The following is a 24,164-nucleotide window of genomic DNA, read 5'->3' on the forward strand; positions in this document are numbered from 1 at the left end:
CCATGATTCAGTAATTCCTCTACTGGTAAGAATATGAAAACACTAATAAAAAAAATGCACCCCTATGTTTACTGCAGCATTATGTACAATAGCTAAGATATGGAAGCAATCCAATAAAGAAGAGGTGGTATTTATATAAAATGGAATATTAGCCATAAAAAACAATGAAATCTTGCCATTTGCAACAACAGGGATGGATCTAGGGGGTATAAAGCTAACTGAAATAAATTGGTCAGAGAAAAACATATACCAGATGATTACACTCATATGTGGAATTTAAGAAACAAAAGACCAAAAACCCTCACTCTTAAATATAGAGAACTGGTGGTTACCACAAGGAAGGCGGGTGGGGAGATGGGTAAAACAGATGAAGGGGATTAAGAGTACACTCATCATGGATGAGCACTGAGTAATGTATAGAATTATTAAATCACTATATTGTACACCTGAAACTAATATAGCACTGTACATTAATTATACTGGAATTTTTTAAAAAACCGTCTTTGTCCTATAAGTTTTGGTATGTTGTACTTCCATTTTCATTCGTTTGGAGATATTTTATTTTCCTTTTGATTTCTTTGATCCATTGGTTGTTCAGAAGTACGTTGTTTAGTTTCCACATACTTGTAGATTTAAAGTTTCTTCTTGTTTACTATGTGTAGCAACACAGAAGAAGCTTATACACATATTTAGTGAAAGAAGCCAGTTATAAAACAGTATATATTGTACAATTTCATTCACATGGAGATTAAAAAAGGCAAAATTAATTTATGGTGTTAGAAATCAGGAGAGTGGTTAGTGAGGGTGTTATTACTTGGAGAGAAAACAAAGAGCCTTCTTTGATAGTGATAATATTCTATTTCTTGATTGACCATACAGGATGGCAAACATTTTAATGGAGCCAGACAGTAAACATTTGAGGCTTGGTAGGCCAGTCTCTGTCAAAACTACTCGACTCTACTATTGTGCAAAACCAACTATAGACAATATGTAAATAATTGGATATTGCTGTGAACCAATAAAACTTTATTTACAAAAACAGGCAATGGACTCAATTTGACCTGAGGGCTATAGTTTGGCAAATTCTCACCTATATAGATCGGTAAATATGTAAAAATTTATTGATCTGCACACTTATTTATATACTATCTGCACTATTATACTTCAAATAAAAAGATAAATAACAAAGCACAGAAGTCATTAAGAAAATGAGAAGAACAGAAGGAAGCAGTTAGGATTAACTAGTCTGCTTGTGATGCTTCTGAGATTTGTTTCTTGCTGCAGATACTGCAGTATTTGGAGCACTACTAATTCTAGCCACATAAAAGCTTCTTTCAAGCACTCAATATACCAACATTATTGTTCATTTCCTTCTTTACGGGAGAAAAGTCCATTAAGAGACCTCAAAATGGTTAGTTCTCTTAATGAATTCCCTTTATTAAGTTTTATTATTAATGCCCACATTGATTTCTTCTCTAAGTTATATTATCCTGCCATTCTATAATTGAAACTCCAAATATATCAGTAGATACTTAAGACATAAGCAATCTAAGAACATTAAGCATCAATTCTACTGCTCCTTTAATTTTCAGATTTTCCCAGAAAGAACTCAGAGTAATGCATCTCGCTCATCGCTACCCCCACTTTTACCCCAATGTTACAGAGCTTAAACATAATTGAAAAAAAAAAAAAAAACAACAACAAACAACCCACACACACTCAATATATCTGCTGAGCAATTTTGTTAGCTTTTATCCCCTGGGAGATAAGAACAGGAAAATAATAGTGATGATACAAATAACATGTACCAAGTGTATCCTAGGAGCCCAGTCATTGTTCTAAGCCCTTTCCATTTATTAACTCATTTAATCCACACAATGACCTTATGAAGTGGTTACTCTCCTTATTATCCCCACTTTAGAGGTGAAAAAATTGAGACAGAGATTAATTGTCCAAGTTTCATAGTTAATAAGTGATAGGGCTGGGATCTGAACCCAGGTAATCTGGTTCCATAGCTTATGCTCTTGGATACATGCTTGGGTACATGTACAACATACAAGATAAATAGCTTGGGTTTGATTAATAGAGAAATCTAATTCCTTAAATGTAAGTGCAGCATAGCTTAAGCGTTCCCAGCTTCCTGCCATCCTCACCAAGAGAAATGTCTGCTCCCCCATCCCTTCTACTGATGCATCCTGCAGCATCTCGGACACTTTATATCTCTGGCTTTCCCCCACTAGCCCATGTACTCTTTGAGAGCTGGGACTCTGCCTTATTCCTTCTTGTAGCTCTAGTGTCAAGCATAGCATCTGCCTGGACATAACATGGCTCAATACATGTCTGCTAAATGAGTGAATCAATCATGCCATGGTAACTCCTTTTTCTTTGGTTCACCAAGTTTTCCAACTCATTTTTGTTTCCTGGTGATTGATTACAAGGGACAGGACACAATGTCATTATGAATTTGAAGTGCCTAGGCTTTTGGAACCATCTCTATGGATTGAGCTTTTTTTTTTTTTTTTAAGATTTTATTTATTTGTGAGAGAGAGAATGAGAGAAGCAGACTCCCTGCTGAGCAGGGAGCCCGATGTGGGACTTGATCCTGGGACTCCAGGATCATGACCTGAGCTGAAGGCAGTCGCTTAACCAACTGAGCCACCCAGGTGCCCCTGGATTGAGCTTCTTAAAGGAAGAAACTCCCTCCTTGCATTCAGCTGGAGAATCCCCCCTACACTGCTGGCCTCAATGATAGAAGGTGCATGTCTAGCTGAATATAGCTTGAGATCCGGGATTGGCATTTAGAATTAATAAGATAAAATAAGATATTTGCATACTCATTTCTAAGTATTCATCGAAGAGTCCATAGGCATTCATGGGCTGAAGATTGTAGTCCTTTTCCCACTGTGGGAAACTTATTTTTCTTTCAGGCCCACGTTCTTGTCGTACTTTCCTTCTGGTCCACCAATTCTGAATTAACCTGCACAACAAGATCAATTCCTTTAAAAAAATGTATGACTGTTCATAAGACTTAAGACAGACTTCAAATATAGAACCATAGTTTAAAAATGTTTAGGAAATAAAACCTTGGATTAGGAAGACAGTATCAATGGCTATACTTCATGCATTTGCGCTTCAAGTGAACAGAATGACTTTTTAACTATTCATGAAATTGTTTCATGTTCAGTGTCGCCTCAGAGGGTGGGACAGAGGACTAAGAACGTCTATAAACGGATCTTCTAGCACCAAGGTAACACCCAGACCTCAGAGTAGAGGAAGGTTTGGCCTAGTTGACTTAATTTAGAACCCATGGGCAGTCTTACCATGTGGGTGCTGACCTGCATACTCTGACTGAGGGCCTGGAAGATCTGCAGACCCACTAAATGCTTCCCCTCTTAGCACACGAAAGCCTGCACCTCTACAGCTGGACTTGCCTGCTTTTAGCTTGAGCTCAACAGGGGCTCTGAGTCCCAGTAAAATACATCTCACACTGGTGAGGTTAACACATTAATCTTTAGTAAGTTCAGGAGTGCATCTTATGATATGGAACAGGGTTGAGGAAATGGGTGCAAGGGCCAGGTGTGTGTGCTATAGGGGACAAGGAAAAATTGAGGGGTATTCAAGAGCAGACATGCCAAAAAAAACACAAAAACAAATTGTGAAATAAAGGAAATAATGGGACGGGTATCAAAGACAAACGACATACTTCACAATTTTGCTCTCTGTCCATACTACTAGAAGATAAAATACAGTTCCCTTGATGTCTCTGACGTTTTGATAAATTATGGCTTATACTTTAAAGTAGCATATAATGTTAATTTTTAAATTTTATGCATTTAAAAGAAGTTTCATAGAAAACATCAAGCACTTGGAATAAGTTTTCTAAAAATCTAAGAATAGAAAATTACTGGGATAGCTTCTGACTGAGAGCTAAGAGGTGACTTTTTCGAAGTGATCCAAGTTCTAGCTAATCGTTCTGGCTGAGTGGTCCTGAAACCTGGAGTTCTCTATGGAGACACCAAGCTGACATGGAAACCAGTAGGTGTGGAATTAAAGCAGAAATAGAAGTAGCTGATTTATGTTCATTTAAAACTTAACTGACCAGAGCTGAGCAAACATAGCAGAATTCAAGGTTATCCTTAAAAAAGTGTTGCAAGTTTTTGCCTATTGTCATCAACATAAACTATTATCACCAGGTGACCATATTTTTACTCGTTAAGATATGTTGACTTAGAAATACTCTAGTTTCTTTTCTCCATCCCTAAACTTTTCTCTTTTCCGTAAGTTCCTTTTCTGTACAGTTTGAATTTAAGGTAGTTTAAAAAAAATTACCATTCCTGATTTATCATGGGGGTGGGATGGGTAGAGCTCTAGTTAATGGGTTGTAACTAGTGAGAGCCTTGTAATGCTACAGCATGAGGGTCAGAGGCATTATTTAAAGGAGCTGCAAGCAAGTGTTCAATATTTAGGGCCCCACAGAGACTTTTTAAGAATATTCACTATCATTCATACTTCTTGTACTAAATCTTCCTAAAGAGCCAATGTTTATTACTTTCATGACTGCCTTTGAATAACTGAGCATGAGCACTTTAGCTCCAGGTATATGTACTGCCTAACTGCTCAGTCTGCATTGCTTATCTTACTTGCCACACCTAGAAAAGCCAATAATGAGCAATGCTGCGTCTCAACTACAGATGTCTAAGGTACTTACGGGTAGCCAAGTTCCATGAAATTATTCCAGGTCTGCTTTAGCACCATTATAATACCCATTTGCATACAGAGATCAATAAGGCATCCACTAGGGTGGCACTGCGAGGTAAGCAAACACAGAAATTTCAGAATCAATGGAGAGGAAGAAAGAGTGTCTGGTTTCTAATCTGCACAAAATTGCCCTAGGTTATTTAATGTACAACTGTAGAAAATAAGGAATGATGGGAGAATACAGACCTCTTCTAGTCTCCATCTGTTTATCAGCCTCAAGTAGGCACCTGGGTGTCCTGTAAATCTTTAACACACAGAAAAACAAATCATTAGCATACTGTAGGTCTAAGCTTTTCATAACTATTGTGTTCAGATTAGCACATCTCCAATAAAAATTACTGGTACAATCAGGTCTGAGAGAATTAGGAAACTCTCCAGAGCTGCCATAACTGCAGCTTCTGGAATTCTCCAGGGAATATTTATTTCCCTTCTAGACTATCTGGCTGCTGACCACAGAGGCCAGCTCTTGTTGCTTGCTGTGACTTTGAACATTTTCTGCTAAATATCAAGTGCTCTGGCCTGTGTAACAAACAGCATGTTGGACTGAAACACATTCTGATCTTTTTGAATAGAAGTTTAATTAAAAAAAAAAAAAAAACAGCTTTACTGTTTGACTAGAATTCCACACTGAAGAAGCTCGATACTGAGGAGAAGCTGCAGCATCCATCCCACCAAAACGCAACACTCACCTGTCTCCGGTTCTTATATCCTCAGAAACTACTTCCCGACACAAAAGAATTCATAAGGCATGACTACTTAACACAGGAGCCTCTGCAAATCCTCGTAACTGCTGGATTCAGAAGTTGCCCACTCTCTTCTGGCATCCTCTGTCAGCCCCTTTCCTGTCTGGATGTCCTTCCCTCTTCTGTGAAGGTGGGCATCCAGAACACACTACAGACCGCCCACCCCATTAGGCCACCTGCTCATATAGGTGTGAGATCCTGGGGCCTGACCCAGGTGTGGATGGAGCCCACAAGTTTTAAATCCATCCTTCATTCGTGCAAATGCTTTTCCTCTATGTACCTTAGCAAGAAAATGTGCACAGGTAACTTTTGAGTGGAGCGACCATTCCCCAGGATGGGAATAGGAAGGGAAAGGAGGAAGCTAATCTCTTTTTACCCTTTGTGTAAATCACTCTAAAGGAGGTGCTTCTCTCTCACCCTGGTCAGTGACCTCCGAGTGCTCTGTCCTTGGCCTGCAGAAGTGTGGAGAGATCAGGTCCTTACCTTCCAAGGAAGAACGCGATGTAAAATGTGGAGCTGTTCAGATTGACAAACTGAAAAAGAAACATTTTCAGGGTGAAGCTGTTCTCCCACTCAGACTCTGTGCGAGGCTGTTCTGTGGACAAAAAGGGAGTAGAGTTTGAGAGGTTGCCTTTGACCCCTTCTTAACTCCTCTGCCCTACTCCCTACACACACAGGGCAGGAGCAGAGGTGTCCTAAGGAGGCTGCACGAGACCCCAGTTTGCCTATAAATGGTGTGTGATGGAATGCACCACCCATGAGATCCTCAAGCTTGCAGACCAGCCCAACCAGGGTGTGGTGGGAAGCAGCTAGTGACATATCTGAGGGGATGGAATATCCAGTTTGTTCTGCTGTGACAGGATGCCCAGAGAGCCTGGAGTAGAGAGAATGAGGGCTGAAGGGGCCTCATTTCCTTTGCTCTTAGTTTCTTCCTGTGGGGTAGGGCCTGTGTGGGGTCAGGTCCTCTCCCAGCTCCTAATTAATTCTTTGTCGTCAAATTCTATTCTGCTGTGGGAGAGGGAGTCAGACCCCCCCTCTCAGAATACTGAGAGCATCTGACTTCTTTGCCTCTCACCCTCATCCATCATTTTTCATTTGCATGGACAAATACCAAGGAGATGACCTCATTTTAGAGCTTTTACTGTATATTACCATCTGTATCTTACAGTATTCTGACCTCAGCCAGGTGCCAATTCTCATCTCCTTATATTTTGACTTCCATAAAGCAAGTGCTCTTTGGACATTGTGATATGAATCAAAATATGAATCAAACTTCCAACTTGACATCTCATGTCAAATGCACCTATCCTTCCCTAGGAGCTGCATCCTCATCCCAAGCAATGTCAAAGAAAATATATTTAATTCCATAGTACTTTCTCTGTTTCCACATTCCCTGAGCTTCTAATTGCCCTTTACCATTTCACCCCATCAATTCCTTTTCTACTAATTCCTCAAACTGCTTGCTAGGAGCATATCTGAGAAGGGGGAGGAGAATCATATTTAACAAGGCTGTACTGCTGTTGAGGGAAAAAAGACAAAGGATTTTTTAAGGGTTTTAGCTTTACTTCACTTCTGCTACTTAACTATTGGTTACATAGGAAGGTCTCCCAGGTTGTTAGCCAGCTGGGTGGGTGCCCAGGTATCCTGACCACAGATGGGCCAGAGCTGTATCTCCCTGGCAACTTTGCCAGCCTGGATCAAGGTGCCACTGGACACAATCTGCTAATGCAGTGACCTCTTCTGTGGATATAAACCTCTTTCTATCTTTCTGGGCAAGGCGTGGTAATGATGGAGGATTTTATCGACATTAAAGGAGATATTCCAGGTATCTAGCTCTGCATCTGGCACACAGAGAAAGGCTCAATAAATGGCATCTTGTATTATAATGATTATTATGAATAAGAGCACTTTTGTGATTTCTCCCCTCCTCTGGACAAATTACATATGGGAATGTGCTAAAATAGGTTTACGTGTGGGAGCATGTAATTTTCTCAAATTGCATAGAGTAAAATGACTAATGTTTCATTAATAAAATTGGGACAATTTCTTTATCTTGAAAACATGGAAAATGTACAGTGTATAGCCAGCTACCAGATTGTTCTAATGTTTTATGGAGTCAGAGAAATGTTCTTAGGGTGAATGTTATTTCTATAAATGTCAGTAATGATCAGGCCACCTACATTCCTAGTAGAAGGTCCCCAGTCTTCAAAGCAACTAACCTTGCTGTGGTTTTTATATACCACAAAAGCTTGATACATTTTTAATTAAATAAAAATTGTAGGCAATAGCAAATGAACACTTTTCTAAATGATTTTGGGTACTTTACTACTTTGTGATGCTATATTTTTGTGCATTAAGAGAAAACCTGCCTCAAATTACATTAGCTCATGATAATGTTTATGACAGGTTTTAAAGCTTTAAATAGAAATGATCCCCCAATTACTAGACGTATTTAAAATGTCCTGTTGAAGGCAAAGAACAAATTATTGTATGCAGTTCGAAATAAAAAGAGTATTTCTCTTGAGCAGTGTTTCAGAAATCAGTCTTTGAAAAGATACTTCCCAGACCACAATACTGTACCGTGAAATAAGAAGGGTCTCACTTACCTAAATTTGTCAGAAGAAGCGCAACTTTTTCATAAAGCTGTAAAATAAGTTTCATACATTTAACAAAAAAGCTGTAGATGCTACAAAATCCATAATTATAAAGGAAATAGGCAATCACGTCACGAGTGAAAATAATTTCATTAACCGCCCATTACTCAACAATGAACACATGGTAAACAAACAGTTGTGTCCTTTCAGGGCAAGAAAGAATTGCACAAAGTCCCATTTTACTATTTTTAAAATCTCACTTCCTATGTAGGAGTAATTAATTGGCAACAAGGCTAGCTGCCACTAATTGCCAGCTTGCTAAATGAGCTGGGCAAATCACAACATTCCTGGGCCTCAGCATCTCTAAGACTGATCTGATGGTAAGATTCTGTAATCTCACTGTTTATGGACGGGCTGTATTTTCTAGATTAGAGCATTCATAAATACTGAAGTGATGAAACCTTACTAGGAACTCCTAAGCTTTTGATACTCTGCTTTTCCATTAGTACATTGGATGCATCCTTAACTCACCCAGCCATCTGGTAAATGGAGGGTCCTGAGAGGGAAGGGAAAGTGTGTGTGGGCGCACACACACACACACACACACACACACACCTGTGTATGAATCTGTATATGGAAGTGCAGGGGGCACAGTTCAGGGCAAACCCAGCTCTAGGAGATTCCCCAGAGAGGGTATAAATTGAGAAAAAGAAACAAGTGTCTTCTCTAAAATGAGAGACAGTAAAATGGAAAGGAAAACTGGTCAAATGGATTGGAACAACATGAAAATTAAGATCACATTTAAAGTAGTGAAAATGACCTAGTTAAAATTCCCCAGGCTGGAATTATGACTTTACCAGCCAGCAAGCTGTAGAGCTTGGGCACATTACCTCATCTCTTCTTCAGACCACTGTTTTTCTTTTATGTGATTGAGAATGGGTATTGGACTCATTGATCTTAAGGTCCTTCCAAACCTCTGAATTCTCTTATCCAAGACTTCTGCTAACTACAGAATTAGGTAAAATACGGATTGTATGACTCTAAACTTGGTTTTGCTATATATAGTAAGATAACTAATATGGCCATAGTATCACATTTTGTGTACCGAAGCCACAGACTCTTAAGAGTCCAAAGTTAAAAGAGATTGGTGTAATTTTCAATAAGAAATCCTGTGGTATAGTCATACATTTTAATTTTATCTTAAAAATACTGGTTAACCACAGATTAGGACAGGTGTTTTAATAAAATATATTTTACTGTTACAAATACACTCTATCATTAAAGTTATGTAATTTTCAAGGAAAAATAGGTTTGACTGGTGAGACCACCTTTCTCAAAATACAATTTTTGATTGTCCAGTTTATCCTTTACACCTTTCACGTTGACATGCTTTTGTCCAGGTGCCTCACTTTGCACTCCTGTCTCAAAGGTCTTGGGAGCTGGTGACATGCCAATGTTATTTTGGTTTGGACACCGAAAAAAAAATGGAACTTAAAAAAGGAATAGCACAGGAGTCAAAACATGATTAATATTAACCTTTTGAAAAATAAGGCAAAGTATATGGGGACACAGTTGGGATCCATAGCATCTGTGAACATTTTATAAATGTTGAAAATGCAAGGGGATGGACAGTGAGGCTTTGAGCAGGGTGCAACCAAAAGGGACACATAAGCAGAGGGCCTGATGACCAGCAAGAGACTTTTAGATGAGTGGCTTCTGGAAAAGGTCTGACTTCTCATTAGGCAGTTCAGATAGAAATCAGGGAAGGTTTGTTCTGATAAAAGCAGTAGAAAATCTGTTTCCAAACTGGATGCCACAAATTGTAAGAGTTAAAATCTGTAACTGACAAAAAGCTTTCTGACCTTAAGTAAAATTCCAAAAGGAGTTATGAGTACTTCTAATTTGATCTTGTCCACCCAATCAACGTATGTGGGCTTGTTCTGATGCAAGCCATGTTTTCTGGTTCACTTCTTTCTCAAATAAAACCCTGTGGTTTTCACTGTTTAGAGTATAATGAAATACTGGATTCATATTGGTATGGATGAATAAAAAGGATGGTTATAACTTTCAGTCTCCTCTTGGGATATATTCTTTGTTGGCATCTTTTGTTTCTGACCACCATATTGAGATGTTCTTTGGTCACTAGTGAAGCAAAATGGGATTAAAACTGTATGACAAGGAGCAAGAAAATCCATCCTATTCACTCCATCTTTGAGGTATTTACTTTTCAAGAAGAAATAAAATGAAAATTAGTAAGTGCCCCTTAACCAGTCACTAATAAGTATAATATTTTGTTGGGATCCAGAATATTTTTTTTAAAGTGGGCCCCATGCTAGGAGCCCAATGCAGGGCTTGAACTCACTACCCTGAGATCAAGACCTGGCTGAGATCAAGAGTCAGATGCTTAACTAATTAAGCCACCCAGGTGCCCCCAGATCCAGAATTTTTTATAAAATAAATTTTATTTTATTTTTAGAGTATACACTACATAAGAGTAAATACACATCAAAAACAAAACAAAACAAGAATAAATAGATGTCATAAAATCTAGAAAATAGGCATCCTTATAGATCTGCTTCTTCAGTTAGGGTTGGACAACTCTAGCAGAAAGTCAGAAACAGGGTATGTGATCTATAACAATATTATTTAAAAATTAGAGGCTGTAATTAACAGAAGTTAAAAACCAATCTAGATCTCAAGGTTTTTATATTAGATTAATGGAAAGTATTAATGATTCATGTCTAAATGATTATTTTTTTTGCAAGACCAGTATGGCCAAAATTTCAAGTAGTTGAAAATAATTTATGTAACTATAAAAAATGTATATTGTAGGGTCATGAAAATATCTTAAGTAATTTCAGAAGTCAGTAGATAGTTTAGTTCTGAACTGGTCAAAGCTACATTATAGTTATTAGTCTGTCACCTGTTATTTATGTGATGTTTGCTTAAGGACTTACTTTTTTATTTTTTGCATATTCTGATGAAAATCTTTCCAAACTATTACACACTCAGTTGCCTTCGTAATGGAACCTGCAAGGCCTCAGGGCATAAGACAGGACTAGAAACGTGTTTGCTGGGATGAGGATGTCATCAGACATGGGCTGAGGAGACTAAGGCGATTGCTTCTGGACAGAAGGGTCTTGGATGATGCTGCTTTCAAAGTTCTTACATATGTTTCTTATTTTCTTTCCTTCCCCTTGGCTTATCAGTTCCTGCCCTTGTCAGAATTCTTGCTTTAGGGGCGCCTGGGTGGCTCAGTTGGTTTAAGCGGCTGCCTTCAGCTCGGGTCATGATCCCAGAGTCCTGGGATTGAGCCCCATATTGGGCTCTCTGCTCTGCGGGGAGCCTGCTTCTCCCTCTCCCACTCCCCCTGCTTGTGTTCCCTCTCTCGCTGTCTCTCTCTCTGTCAAATAAATAAATAAAATCTTTAAAAAAAAAAGAATTCTTGCCTTAGTAACCTTCTGTTTTTTCAGTCTGATGTCGGTGAGAAATTAAAACACCAAAGGTGTTCACATGTACCTAAAATAAATGAAAATACCCCTTAAGGGCATTCATAAAAATAATACATGTTAGCTTTGGTGTGTAGACTCTACATCATCCATTTTGGTGACTCTGAAATGCTTGTTAGATAAAGCATAGAAATGCCTAGTAGTCTAGCTCTCAGCACATAGTAGGTGCTTTGCAATGTCTGTAACTATATAGTTTTCCCACTCCCTATGCTCCCTTCTTCATTTTTAGTTTACTTTCTCTTTTCTCAGCTGTGTCTCATGAAGTAGAGATTGCTAGATAAGTGATTTCCAGTCCAACAAAGTATCATTCTGACAACATTGGTATCTCTGCTCAAAATGTATGAGCAACCATGTATTTATAGACTCACTGCATGCATTTATTTCTTAAGATGTATAAATTAAATTTTCAATAAGACATTAGAGAAAAAGAGGGCCTTAATTCATTGCAAACTACCTGGACACAGAATATTTCACTACTCCGGCTGTTTGGTTAATTTCACCATGAATCACTCCCCTTTACAATGCATATATTCCACAATTAACTTTGAGACAAGCTGAGTCCTGGAGGAGAGAGGGCCAGGGTGTGCCACACATCCACTCTCGACCTCCACTGGACCACACACTTATACAATCATCATGTCAGGTGGTTTAGCAACTGCTCTTATTTCATTTTTAGAACTTCTGTATTCTGAAACTTTTTTCTAAAATAATATAGAAGTCCCTGTGTATTTTAATAATAAATGGTAATAGTAATAGCAGTAATAATAATAAATCAACTATATTTCATTAGCTCAGTGATGACTTGCTCACCTAAGAATCTTTTTTTTTTTTTTTTTTTTTAAAAAATTTTTTTTTTTTTTGAGAGAGAGAGACTGAGAGAGAGAGCACATGAGAGGGGGGAGGGTCGGGAGGGTCAGAGGGAGAAGCAGACTCCCCGCCAAGCAGGGAGCCCGATGCGGGACTCAATCCAGGGACTCCGGGATCATGACCTGAGCCGAAGGCAGTCGCCCAACCAACTGAGCCACCCAGGCGCCCCACCTAAGAATCTTAAATGAAGTTTTTTATTATTGGGTAGGTTGAATTCTCTTAAGAATCACTCTTGAGTTTACTGGTTATAGAATCAGAATTATTTAAGGAGCTAGAAATGACAATCCAAACAGATTAAACTATATTGATAATAGCATTAAATTACTCGGCCTTTGGAAAACCCTTTTCTAGTGATGAATTTCAGCATTATGGCCCAGATTTAGGATGCAACAAAACTAAGGGTGAGGGAGCCATAATTAATTGAACAGCTACTCCATGTCTATCACTCTACATACATTATCTTATTTATTCCCTGCTAAAAATCTCTAATGTCAATATTTTTATGTATAGGTTGACCTCAAATCTAAAAATGTCAGCAAATAATACTATTCTGCAAATAATAACAATTTACTGAGAGCCTACTATGTGCTAGGCCTTGTTCCAGACACTGGGAAATAACAAGAGTAAAAAAAAAACAGACAAAAGGGGTGCCTGGGTGGCTCAGTCAGTTAAGCGACTGCCTTCGGCTCAGGTCATGATCCTGGAGTCCTGGGATCAAGTCCCGCATCAGGCTCCCTGCTCGGCGGGGAGTCTGCTTCTCCCTCTGACCCTCTTCCCTCTCGTGCTGTCTCTCACTCTCTCTCTCTCAAATAAATAAAATTAAAAAAAAAAAAAACAACAGACAAAAGGGGCGCCTGGGCGGCTCAGTTGGTTAAGCGACTGCCTTCGGCTCAGGTCATGATCCTGGAGTCCTGGAATCGAGTCCCGAATCAGGCTCCCTGCTTGGCGGGGAGTCTGCTTCTCCCTCTGACCCTCTTCCCTCTCGTGCTCTCTCTCATTCTCTCTCACTCAAATAAATAAATAAAATTAAAAAAAAAAAACAGACAAAAGTTTCTGCCCCCATGGGCCTACATTCCAAGGGAGAAGACAGATAATAAAATAAATTAAAAACAGCGTATTATATGGTAATAAGTACCACAGAGAAAAATAGAGCAGGCAAGGGAATAGGAAACTGTTAGATGGCAGGAGTGGGTTACAATTCTAAAACTGAGTCACCACGGAAACCTTATATTAGAAAAGTAACATTTGAACAAAGAAATGAAGGAGGTGAGGGATTAAGCCATACAGACCCCATGGGGAGGTATATTCCAGGCAGAGAGAATAGCAAGTAAAAATCGCTAGAGTGTGAGCATGGCTGGTACATCCAGGGAACAAAGGGAAGGCCAGCCTGGAGCAGGAGAAGCAGGGTGAGTAGGCAGGAGACGAGGTCAGAGATGTCACTGGGGCCAGAAGGAGAGCCCTGGAGGCCACATGAAGATGTGAACTTTTATTCTGAGCAAGAGGAAAGCCACTGGACACGGTGAACAGAGCAGTGCCAGGAGCTGGTTCACAGGTAAGAAGCTCGCACCAGCTGCCATGATGAGTCTAAACTGAGGGAGCAAACATGGGAGCTGGGAGACCAGTTAAGAAGGCACTGCAATATCCCAGGTGGGAGCTACTGGGATCTTGGACCAAGGTGGGACTTGGGGATGTGTGAGAAGTGATCAAACTCTGGAAACAGACACTGAGAGAAACAGAGGAGTCAAGGGTAATGCCAAGGTTTTCAGCCTGAGCCACTACCACGGGGGGAGCTGTGGAGGAACTGATACTGGAGGGAAGAGAGGGGTTCAGATGAGGGTGGTGGAGTAGGCAGCTGGATGTATGGGGTTCAGGGGAGACATCCGGGCTGAAATATAGAATTGAAAAAGGCCTGAAATTAACACAAGTAACGTGTACCCTCCTGATGTGTCCCTTGCAGGGTTATCTCAAACAATACTTTGGATACTGACCACTTTCCTGTCATTCAGAATCAAAAGGAAATGGGAGCCAGCCCTGTTGAGCTATGTCACAGATTCTGGGCTGGGCCTTTAAAATACGTTCTTTCTCGGGGCGCCTGGGTGGCTCAGTCGTTAAGCGTCTGCCTTCAGCTCAGGTCATGATCCCAGGGTCCCGGGATCGAGCCCCGCATCGGGCTCCCTGCTCGGTGGGAAGCCTGCTTCTCCCTCTCACACTCCCCCTGCTTGTGTTCCCTCTCTCGCTGTGTTTCTCTCTGCCAAATAAATAAATAAAATCTTTTAAAAAAAAATACGTTCTTTCTCTAAGTTTCCCCAAGGGGTATATAAACAGTGTTATCTTATTGGGTAAATTAAGGGAACGAAGATTCAGAGAGGGCTAGTGCCTTCCACTATAGAAAATCCTGGAGCCTAGATTTGACGCAAGCTTCTCAATCCCCAGACCTGAGTGCATCTCCTGCCAGGCAGTTTGCCGCTCAGCCATCAGCGCTACGTGACAGACTCATCCCTCCGAGGCTGGGTCCCTTTAGCAACAGAAGAAAACCGCAGACCACAGAGTTTATCCATCAGGCTAGTTACCTTGTAGTTCACTTACCACATTCAGCAGCATAATGATGCAGAAGTTGATGCACACGGCAGTCCCTGTGGTTGCAACCTGAGAGTTATTCCTGATTAATGCCCACTTAAAGGCAGCAAAAGTGCTGACAGTCACCACTCGGTAAATGACGATCCCGAACACGGCAGCGATCACCACACAGATCTGGGAGGAAGACAGAGAGCCAGTGAGCACCGTGGTGGAATGTCTCAGGAGGAGAGTTCCCACCACTGCAAAATCCCACCTTTGGAAAACAAGAAAAGGAAATTACAGTACTGACTTAAAAAACCACAATAAAATGCTAACTTTTCACTGTGGTTAATACTTTCTCTTGCCTGTATTTTCTTTGTTATTCAAGTAGAAGAACCATAGTTCTTGAAAGCTGATAAACTGTGTAAGCTATGGAATAACATTTTATTAAGCAGGGTATTAGATTGAGCATTATTATTATGGAAATCTTATGATGTCACCCTTCTGCGTAAAACTCTTCATTGGTTTCTTTTACTCTTAGGATAAAAGCAAAGCCTTAATGGTGGCAAGACTTTCTCCACCTCGTGGGATGCCATATTCCCTTTTGTCTGGGGACTCCAGAACCCTCATGGTTTCAAATGGGCTAAACTTCAAGACCATTTCCTTTGCCTAAAGCCAAACACATACATACATGTGCGCACGCACACACACACACACACACACACACACACACACACAGGGCCTAGTTAATACCTATTCCTCCCTCACACCTCAGCTCCAGAACCACTTCATAACTAAAGTTTTTCATGACCCTCAGACTTTGTTATTGTTATATAGTACCTATACTCTTCTTTTAGTATCCTATTTATAATTTCTAACAATTTGTTAGTTTGATTATTGACAGTTTCCCCCATTTAGAAAGTACAGTAGACCCCCCCCCCACCATCTATGGGGGATATTTCCAAGGCCCCCAGTGGATGCCCGATACCTCGGACAGTACCAAACCCTATATATACTATGTTTTTTTCTATAGATACATACCTATGAGAAAGTTTAATTCACAAATTAGGCACAGGAAGAGACTAATAACAGTAACTAATGATAAAACAGAGCAATACACTGTAATAAAGGCTGTGTGAATATGGTCTCTCTTCCTCTCAAGATACCTTGTACTGTACTCACTCTCCTTGTGATGATGTGAGATAATAAAATGCCTACATGATGAGATGAAGTGAGGCAGATGACGTAGGTACTGTGATGTAGCACTAGGCTACTGTTGACCTTCTGATGATATGTCAGAAGGATCATCTGCTTCTGGCCTGGGGTTGACTGCAGGTACTGAAACCCCAGAAAGCAAAACTGCAGATAAAGGGGAGGGGGGCACTGTAAGCTCCATCAGGGCAGGTACGGCATCTGTTTTGCTCACCATGGTTTGTACAGCACCTTAGCATAATTATGGGTGCGTAATAAATATTCAGCTATTTGTTGCTGAATAAGCCAACTATTTGATAGGTACATAATCTCTTATTAATCAGTTATGAACATTGAACTGAGAGATCTTTCTCTGAAGATTTCACGGTATGTGACAAGAACACGACATGTCTTCTATCTACTGGGAATCTGAGACTCCAAAAAGTTTGTGTCTTTCATTAAGTGACTCAATATATCGGAGTAAATACTTTTACCAACTTAGTTATCAAAAACTTTAAGCTGAGCCTCAGGATGGACTCTGCTGACTTAGAGATTGCTAGAAGCAGTCCTCTGTTTTACACCGTTTTTGGCTTCCTATGAGTCTTGAGTATAAACCCTAGCTGGAACTGGCCAAAATTACTACACTAACAACTGCCCACATCTTAATCTTCGAGCTATTGATGGGGAGATCGGGGAAATCTACACTGAATTTTAGGGTGGCAATGTGGTGGAATGGACCCCTCACTGGACTCAGTCAGAAGTCAGGTCTGGGTCATGGCTCAACTTCTACCTAGCATTGTGACTGTGGACACATAGTTTGTCCTCTCTATGGCTTTGGCTTCCTATGCTCTAGGTTGCCCATCTGTAGAGTAGGAAAAACTTACTCTACATCTACAGGTCTTGTAAGAAACAAAAAGCAAGACAATAAATATGAATGTACTTATTAAAGTCAAAGCATGACACAACTGCTTACAGAGCAGTGTCTGTAGAAAGGTGTGGATCTGAATCTTGGTCTGAGCCAAGAAACTCCTGGGCATGCTGCCCACCCTTTCATCTCCCCAGTCTCTTTGGCTAAAGAGGCGGGGCAGGTAGTATGTCCAGATTTGCTGTCATCTTGTCCTTCCTAATCTAATGATCTACAATACCTATTTATACACTCTACCATTTGAAAAGAGGAAAGGAGAATCCTAACCACGACTTAACCATTCTAAAATGACATTTCTGAAAAATTTGCGTTAAGTTCTGTTCAGTGATTAACAGGGTCAAAGCTGATCACCAAAGGACTTCTTTTTAGGAAAAGCCAACAACCTAGGTTCAAGGTAGTGTTTTTCAAACTGACATAACCATTAGTGAATCTGGAAATCAATTTTAGGGGGTTATGGCTGGCATTAAAAAATAGACTATAATAAAACAAAAAAATCAGAGTATTGCATACCGCAAAGGTGAGCATTGTTTCAGTTACTCTATTTAGTTTTATACATCTCCTGGCATGGCATATACTGGGTTATGACAGAGAATGTAGTTCTTGTATGGGCACGGCAAGCCAAAGGTTTGAAAAACCCTGCTGTAGGTCCTATCTCAACTTTTATTTCCTTTCAGCAAGGCACAAAGAAGCAAACAGAAAGAACTGAAGCTCTCGGCTATTTACTGGCTGATCCTGAACAAGCCCCTTAGGCTTCTGGAGTCTCAGTGGCTCCATCTGGAACACAGGGACAGTGGTACCATCTCTGACCACCTCACGGCGTCTCCGTGAGGAGTAAATAACAAAATGTGCAAAAATGTTTTGTAGAATTATGCAAATGCCTGATCTGATTATTGTTGATACCATGCTACAGGTGTGTACTTTATGAAACAAAGAGTTTTGTAGAAAAGTTTCAAACCATAAAAAATATCCCAGATGCAGAAACGATAAGTCGGCTGCATTTATCTGCAAATGCTTGATATGGTTCTGGCTTTCCCGAAATGGGATTCATTCGCTCTTTCTTGGAGTACTTGGCTTCAAACTGGGGCCGTATTTCTTCCTGAAGAACAAACAGACACATTTTTTTATGCACTGGAGAGATATATACACACAATTAAAAAAAACTTTTTATACTCTACTGTAAAACTGAATCAACAGCTACCACATTAATAAGTCAATCAGTGAAGTGGGCTCAGAGACCCAGGTTTAAAGGCTTGGAAATTGGCCACTTGAAGAAAATCTAAAGGGTGATGATCTAGACTTATTATCACCAAGGCAGTGTAATTTAGACTAATAGTTAAGTGTCTCTGTTTCTTATTAAGCTGTGCTTGAAGAAACAAACAGAATGAGAAAAGGGACCGCCTCTCCTGTCCCTAGCAGTTTGAAACAACTACTAAACTTTTACTTTTATTACCAGGGAATGTTATGGACACTAGGGAAAAGAAAGTTTCTGAACAGCAAAATGCCTGGAATTCATGTTTTGAGTTACAATGGCAAATATAATTTTTGTTTCCTCCTACAATTAAAAAAATTTTTTTCAATTGAGGCAGCCAAAAATGTGAATCTACTTTTTAATAAGCTCCTGTAAGAGTCATTCACCTTTAACCAGTAGGTTTTAAATGTATTAATTGGTATTGAAAACAAGGTAAACATCCTCCAAATCCAGCTAAAATCAAGGCGGCTCTAATTCTAAATCAAGCTAAGGTTTTGTTTCATTTAGTTGAACCCCATCTAATGTGAAAAGCTTCTGACTAAAAAGCAATTATGGGATTAGGAACAGGAAATCAGCAAGAGGGTATGCTAAAGTGGTTCTGGTTAATTAAGTACCTATTCTACGTGAATGTCTTGCAAGAGGAGGGAAATGAGTGGAAAGTCTGGTGAAATGGAGATTGAGTTAACCCAGGCAGAAATGCTCGGGACTCAGATGGAGAGACCGACAGAAAGTGAAGAAGGAGCTGACAGAAGACAGGTTCTGGACAACGGGCACAGTTTGGCAGTAGCCTGGGTGTGCAGGAGGAAGGGCAGCCTCACTCCTGCTGCAGAAGAGGCCCAAGGCTGGACTTCACTCAGTGACAGGTAATGGGGAAGGACGGGGGGAGATACAGTTATAAACAGGTTCTGCCTTCTTTCACTTATTTTAGGAAGTGACACTTGAAGATATAAACAGAACAGACCTGGAATCTTCTGTTTCTTTGGGAAACTCTGAATTTATCAGGCTGTGAGTGTCATCTAAGAGTCACTTAGTTAATTATCCAGGGACTTGAGGCCGATCAGAGCTAGACCTGTGTTTCCGGGTGTCATGGGCTAAACTGTGTCTCCCTTCCCCTGAAAATCATTTGTTGAAGCCCTAACCCGCAGTACCTCAGAGTATGACTGTATTTGGACAGTCTTTACAGAGGTAATTAAGGTTAAGTGAAGTCATTACAATGACCCCTACTATGACTGGTTCTTTACAAAAAATTTAGACACAGACATGCACAGAGAAATGATGATGTGAACACAGAGGGAGTAGACGGCTGTCTACAAGACAAGGAGAGGAGCCTGCAACAGATCTTGCCCTCACAGCTCTCAGAAGAAACCAACTGTGCCAATGTCCTGATCTCAGACTTCCAGCCTCCAGAAATGTGAGCAACTAATTTCTGTTGTTTAAGCCACCCAGTCTGTGGTCCTTTGTTATAGCAGCCCCAGAAAATTAATACTCTGAGTTCTCCGTGAAGAAGTCATGAAGCTAGTTAGGGCTTTCTGTATAGCAACCTGAGTACCACGGGCTAGAATAAGAGGCATTTAGACACTTCCACCAAGGAGGCCTTCTGAGGAGTGGTTTCTCCTCAGCATTTATGGACTTGAGGTCATACTTCTGAGCCTTTACAGCTCTGGGCACTGTCCAAGGGTTCTGGAGAGCTCACAGAAACTTTTCCCTGGCATTCTCTCACGAGGTTTTCTTCCATGTACCTAGAGCTGTAAGACTAATACTCTCCTGCTAAAGTAAAGAAAATGGATACCATTTAAGAAAACTAAACAAACCTTACTATTAGTGATTCTGATGTCTCTACCTACAAGTGAAATGCTTTACTGAGCCACAGAATCTTAAACTACAAAGCAATCACAATCTTGTCTTTTCTTTCTTTTAAATTCTGTTCGTTTTTATACTACCTGAAGTTTTTTTTTTTTTTTGCAAAGACAGGTATTGAAATACTTTATGAGTTAACCTGACTTCTGTCACAGAGCAGAGGGGTAACTCAAGAGGACTGTTTGTTGATTTGCTTTTTGAAAAATTCTGATGTAAATAATACAAACCTCCTCTTCTTCCCAGTCTATCAGATCCCAGTCATAGGCAATTACGGCTCGCCTTCTTTTCCAGAACTCCAGGAAAACTGTCGCTGGAACAAGCAGAGAAACACAAAGATGTTTTTAAATAAAACAGTGCTGTTAACTGTCACTGAATAATGAAGTCATTGCAGAGAATGACAGTTGTTTGTGTAAGCATCCTTGAATATCAGAATTTCTAGCTCAGCTTCATTTAACAAGGACCTTTTCTGAGAATTACTAAGCTTGTGTCAAACATAATGAAAAATTAGAGATTTCATTTAGAATTAAATTAAGCTGATTTTCAAGTCGAGGCAGAACAGACTTAGAATAACAAAGCTCCCGGGATATAAAAATACAGAAAACTAGGTTACCAACATCTTGCTCATTGATAGAGTATTTATTTTTTAAAAGCAAGGGGACAGGTAAGGGCAGAAAAGCAAAAATAAAACTTAGCAGTTTACATGTATTTGACCGGTAGTGATGCTGTCCCAAATCTTCTTCACAACAAATATCTATGTAAAGCATATTTTACTTTTTTATTGAAAGAAACAATTTTACTATTTTACTCTTTTTTCCCCCAAACTATCTCTTTTTGTCACATTAAAGGAAAAAGTGTGCAAATTCCGTTAAGAACCTTTTTTAATGAGGCGTGGGGTAGCTGGCTTTCCCACCCAGGGAAATCTGGAGGTTTATCCTCATTCAGCCAAAGTAACTTTCTACTCAATTCAATTATTATACAATGACAGAGGGGAAAAAATAATCAAGACGTAATCTCGCTGCCTTGGAAGTCACAAGCCAAATGATAGGACACACAACACACATATATACACACACGCTCAAACTTGGAGGATGACTGCAACACAAGATATCACAGAGACACCCAAGAGACAGAACTTGTGGGTCCATCTCTCTTGGGCCTTGCTATGGTACTTAGACTTACAGAGGCAAGGGTCCAGGGCCGACCTGGTAGGCAGGATTTTCTAAAGCAGGGCTTTAGTCAGGACTGTACACTGTGGCCTTAGAGAGGCCTGATGGGGGACCGTTCTAGGACAGCCTAAGGCCACAGGAGACGTATCCAGTCTGTCCTACTGGCCCGACCACCCCACCTGGGGGTCTCATCTGAAGGAACTGACTTCTACGACAGACCAGTGGCTGTCAGAAATATTCCACCCTTTCTTCTCCCTAGCACGTGCTGAATCCTGCCTGGAGGAGAGAGAAGCTCTACTCAATAATTCCCTTTTGTGGCTAATAATCCTCTTCCTCCCTTCCGTGACTTGGGAGGATGAGAAGAAATTAGTTGCTTGTACAATTGCCATTCTTTTGTGTTTTTGTGTGAAAATACATCTGAGGAAGAATCTGCTGCTATCTCTAGCCATGAACTAGGATATAATCAAATACAGGTTGTCTCCGTTCAAGGCAAATATTCAATCCCACACCCTTATTAGTCCATGATTTAAATTTCCTTGCCTAAATACTCCCAGGCCCAGGAGCCCACTGCACTTTGAGCGTATCTAGTTATATGCTGCCTTACATCGTGAATTCACATTTTCCTCTTTGTCTCCTTTGAAGCCGGCTTTATGTTAATATATTTGTCTTCTACCACTATATCACTCAGTACTGTAAGTTTGATTAAAAACTATTATTTCTTTTATGGATTGATTCTCAAAAGGCTTAAAATTTCTAAGTGTTTTGTCAAGATTTTCTACTCTATGGAATTCTTTCCACAAAAATTTGGTCTAAAATACCTTTTTCTCAAAGTATCAGAAGGTTTAACCTTACTGCTAGCATTTTGAACTTCTTAGATTCCAATCTATCTTTCTATGTAGATAATGCTTTTTTGAAAACAAGGTCTGACCAGGTGTGGGTATCAAGGAGCCACACCACCTACAGAAAAAGCCCCCATTACCAGCCCAGGATGCAAGGCTCCTAATGACCCTGCCTGTGTCTAACTCTCTGCCCTAACTTGTACCCTAGACTCCAGGCTACCTCACTGTTTTCACAGGTGAGCTGTGACGTGAATTTCTCAGCGTTGCCTACACTATTTCTTCGGCTTATAGTGTTCTTCCCTGTTTGGGTCCGTTTAGCCAATCCCACTCTTGCTTCCAGATTTGGCCCTATGTGTTCTGCAATCACTCCCTTTGAACCTTTTCTATACACATGCTGAGTTGTGCAGGTAACTCTAGGTCAGTGCTGAGCATAGCATTCAGCACCTAAAAAACAAGAGAAAAACTTGAGAGTGTCTATCACTAATTGTGGGCTTCTTGAGAATAAGGGCTATATATTAGCTGTCTTTATATCCCCAGGGTCTAGCACAGGGACTGGCATCCAGAGAGGCATGGTAAATGTACAAATGACATGCTGTCATGAAAATGAAAGCAATGTGACAAATTATTCTTTTCTTATTTATCTAAATCTTAGAAGAAATTAGGGTATAAGTTTGAAAAACATGCAATTATATCTTGTGAATTTTTTTTTTTTTTTTACAGAGAGAGAAAGAGAGAGAGCACATGAATGGGGCAGGGGGAGAGAGCGAGAAAGAATCCCAAGTAAGCTCCACGCCCAGCACAGAGCCTGATGCTGGGCTCAATCTCATGACCCTGAGATCATGACCTGAGCTGAAATTAAGAGTTGGATGCTTAATGGACTGAGTCACCCAGGTGCTCCAATAACATTCTATTCTAATTATTACTCCTACTACTTGGTTGCATGGACCCTGTGGCAAGGACTACCTACCTCTAAGATGCATTCTTGCCTTGTTCCACAGTAAAAGACTGTTGCTGGTATCATGGCTGCCCATCTATCCTGTAGTTCTCGGATCTCCTTGCTGTTAGATATGGCCAAAGGACAGTTCTCACCAGTGGAGTGTGAACAGAACAATGTGATGTATGCCACTTGCCTGTTGATATCTTAAGACAGTGAGGGTGCTTCTTCCACATTCTCTTTACCCTTTTGGATAGGCGGAGCCCACACAACTCAGATGATATTATGCAAATGCTGTCAAGGTCTGGGAGGATGATAAACAACTTGTTTGTAGGAATATGAGTCCCTGAATGACCCTGTGGTGCAAAGCTATCTGCCAATCTGGAATGCTTACCCCATTCAATCACTGAGACATTGCATGAGGCATGAAGGTGAAAAAACTTACAAGTTACTTCCCTTACATATTTTATATAGGGCAATATCAAGCCACAATAATCTGAAACGTTATTAGTTTTAGTGATAAGACAGAGCTTTGAGTGCTCTCTTCTCTCCCTTTTCTACTCTATACCACGTCGTACTACTTACCTAACCTACCCACAAATGAAGTTCATCCGATGTGTTAACATCAATGCCAAATAACAACCCTCACAGCATTAGAAAAATCTGAGACTTCTGAATTTAAGTATAGGAAGGGTCAAGGTTAGTGTTCAGGTAGGTTTGTGTTCAAATACCAGGATACCCTTGGCTCAGAATTGTACACAGTTGAGAAGGTTGTCACATGTAGCCCATAAAGGACACAAAAAGGACACGACAGAGTGTTCTGCAGGCCGTCCTCTATTATCATTTTCTTAAATAGAACAATTATAGTCAATTTCAAATCAATTTGTGGCAGACTTCTATGCATTTACCAAAACGTGGCCACATCTAACTGTACTAAAGGCTGGAAAATGTAATCTAACTATGACTAGAAAGATAA

At 40.2% G+C, this 24,164-nt stretch overlaps 1 protein-coding gene across 1 annotated transcript in view; it reads right to left on the reverse strand.

The window, feature by feature from the left end:
- ANO4 (anoctamin 4) overlaps positions 1–24,164 on the reverse strand; it is a 207,167-nt gene that overhangs the window by 40,883 nt on the left and 142,120 nt on the right. Inside the window, exons 14-21 of the mRNA XM_044914740.1 lie at positions 20,477–20,559; positions 18,099–18,239; positions 15,058–15,222; positions 8,108–8,144; positions 5,985–6,096; positions 4,945–5,002; positions 4,709–4,806; positions 2,835–2,977 (exon numbers count right to left, since the gene is read on the reverse strand). Coding sequence (XP_044770675.1) covers positions 2,835–2,977; positions 4,709–4,806; positions 4,945–5,002; positions 5,985–6,096; positions 8,108–8,144; positions 15,058–15,222; positions 18,099–18,239; positions 20,477–20,559 — 837 coding nt within the window. The remainder of the gene's footprint in view (positions 1–2,834; positions 2,978–4,708; positions 4,807–4,944; positions 5,003–5,984; positions 6,097–8,107; positions 8,145–15,057; positions 15,223–18,098; positions 18,240–20,476; positions 20,560–24,164) is intronic.

This window comes from Neomonachus schauinslandi, chromosome 5 (assembly GCF_002201575.2).
Source record: "Neomonachus schauinslandi chromosome 5, ASM220157v2, whole genome shotgun sequence".
NCBI lineage: Eukaryota > Metazoa > Chordata > Mammalia > Carnivora > Phocidae > Neomonachus > Neomonachus schauinslandi.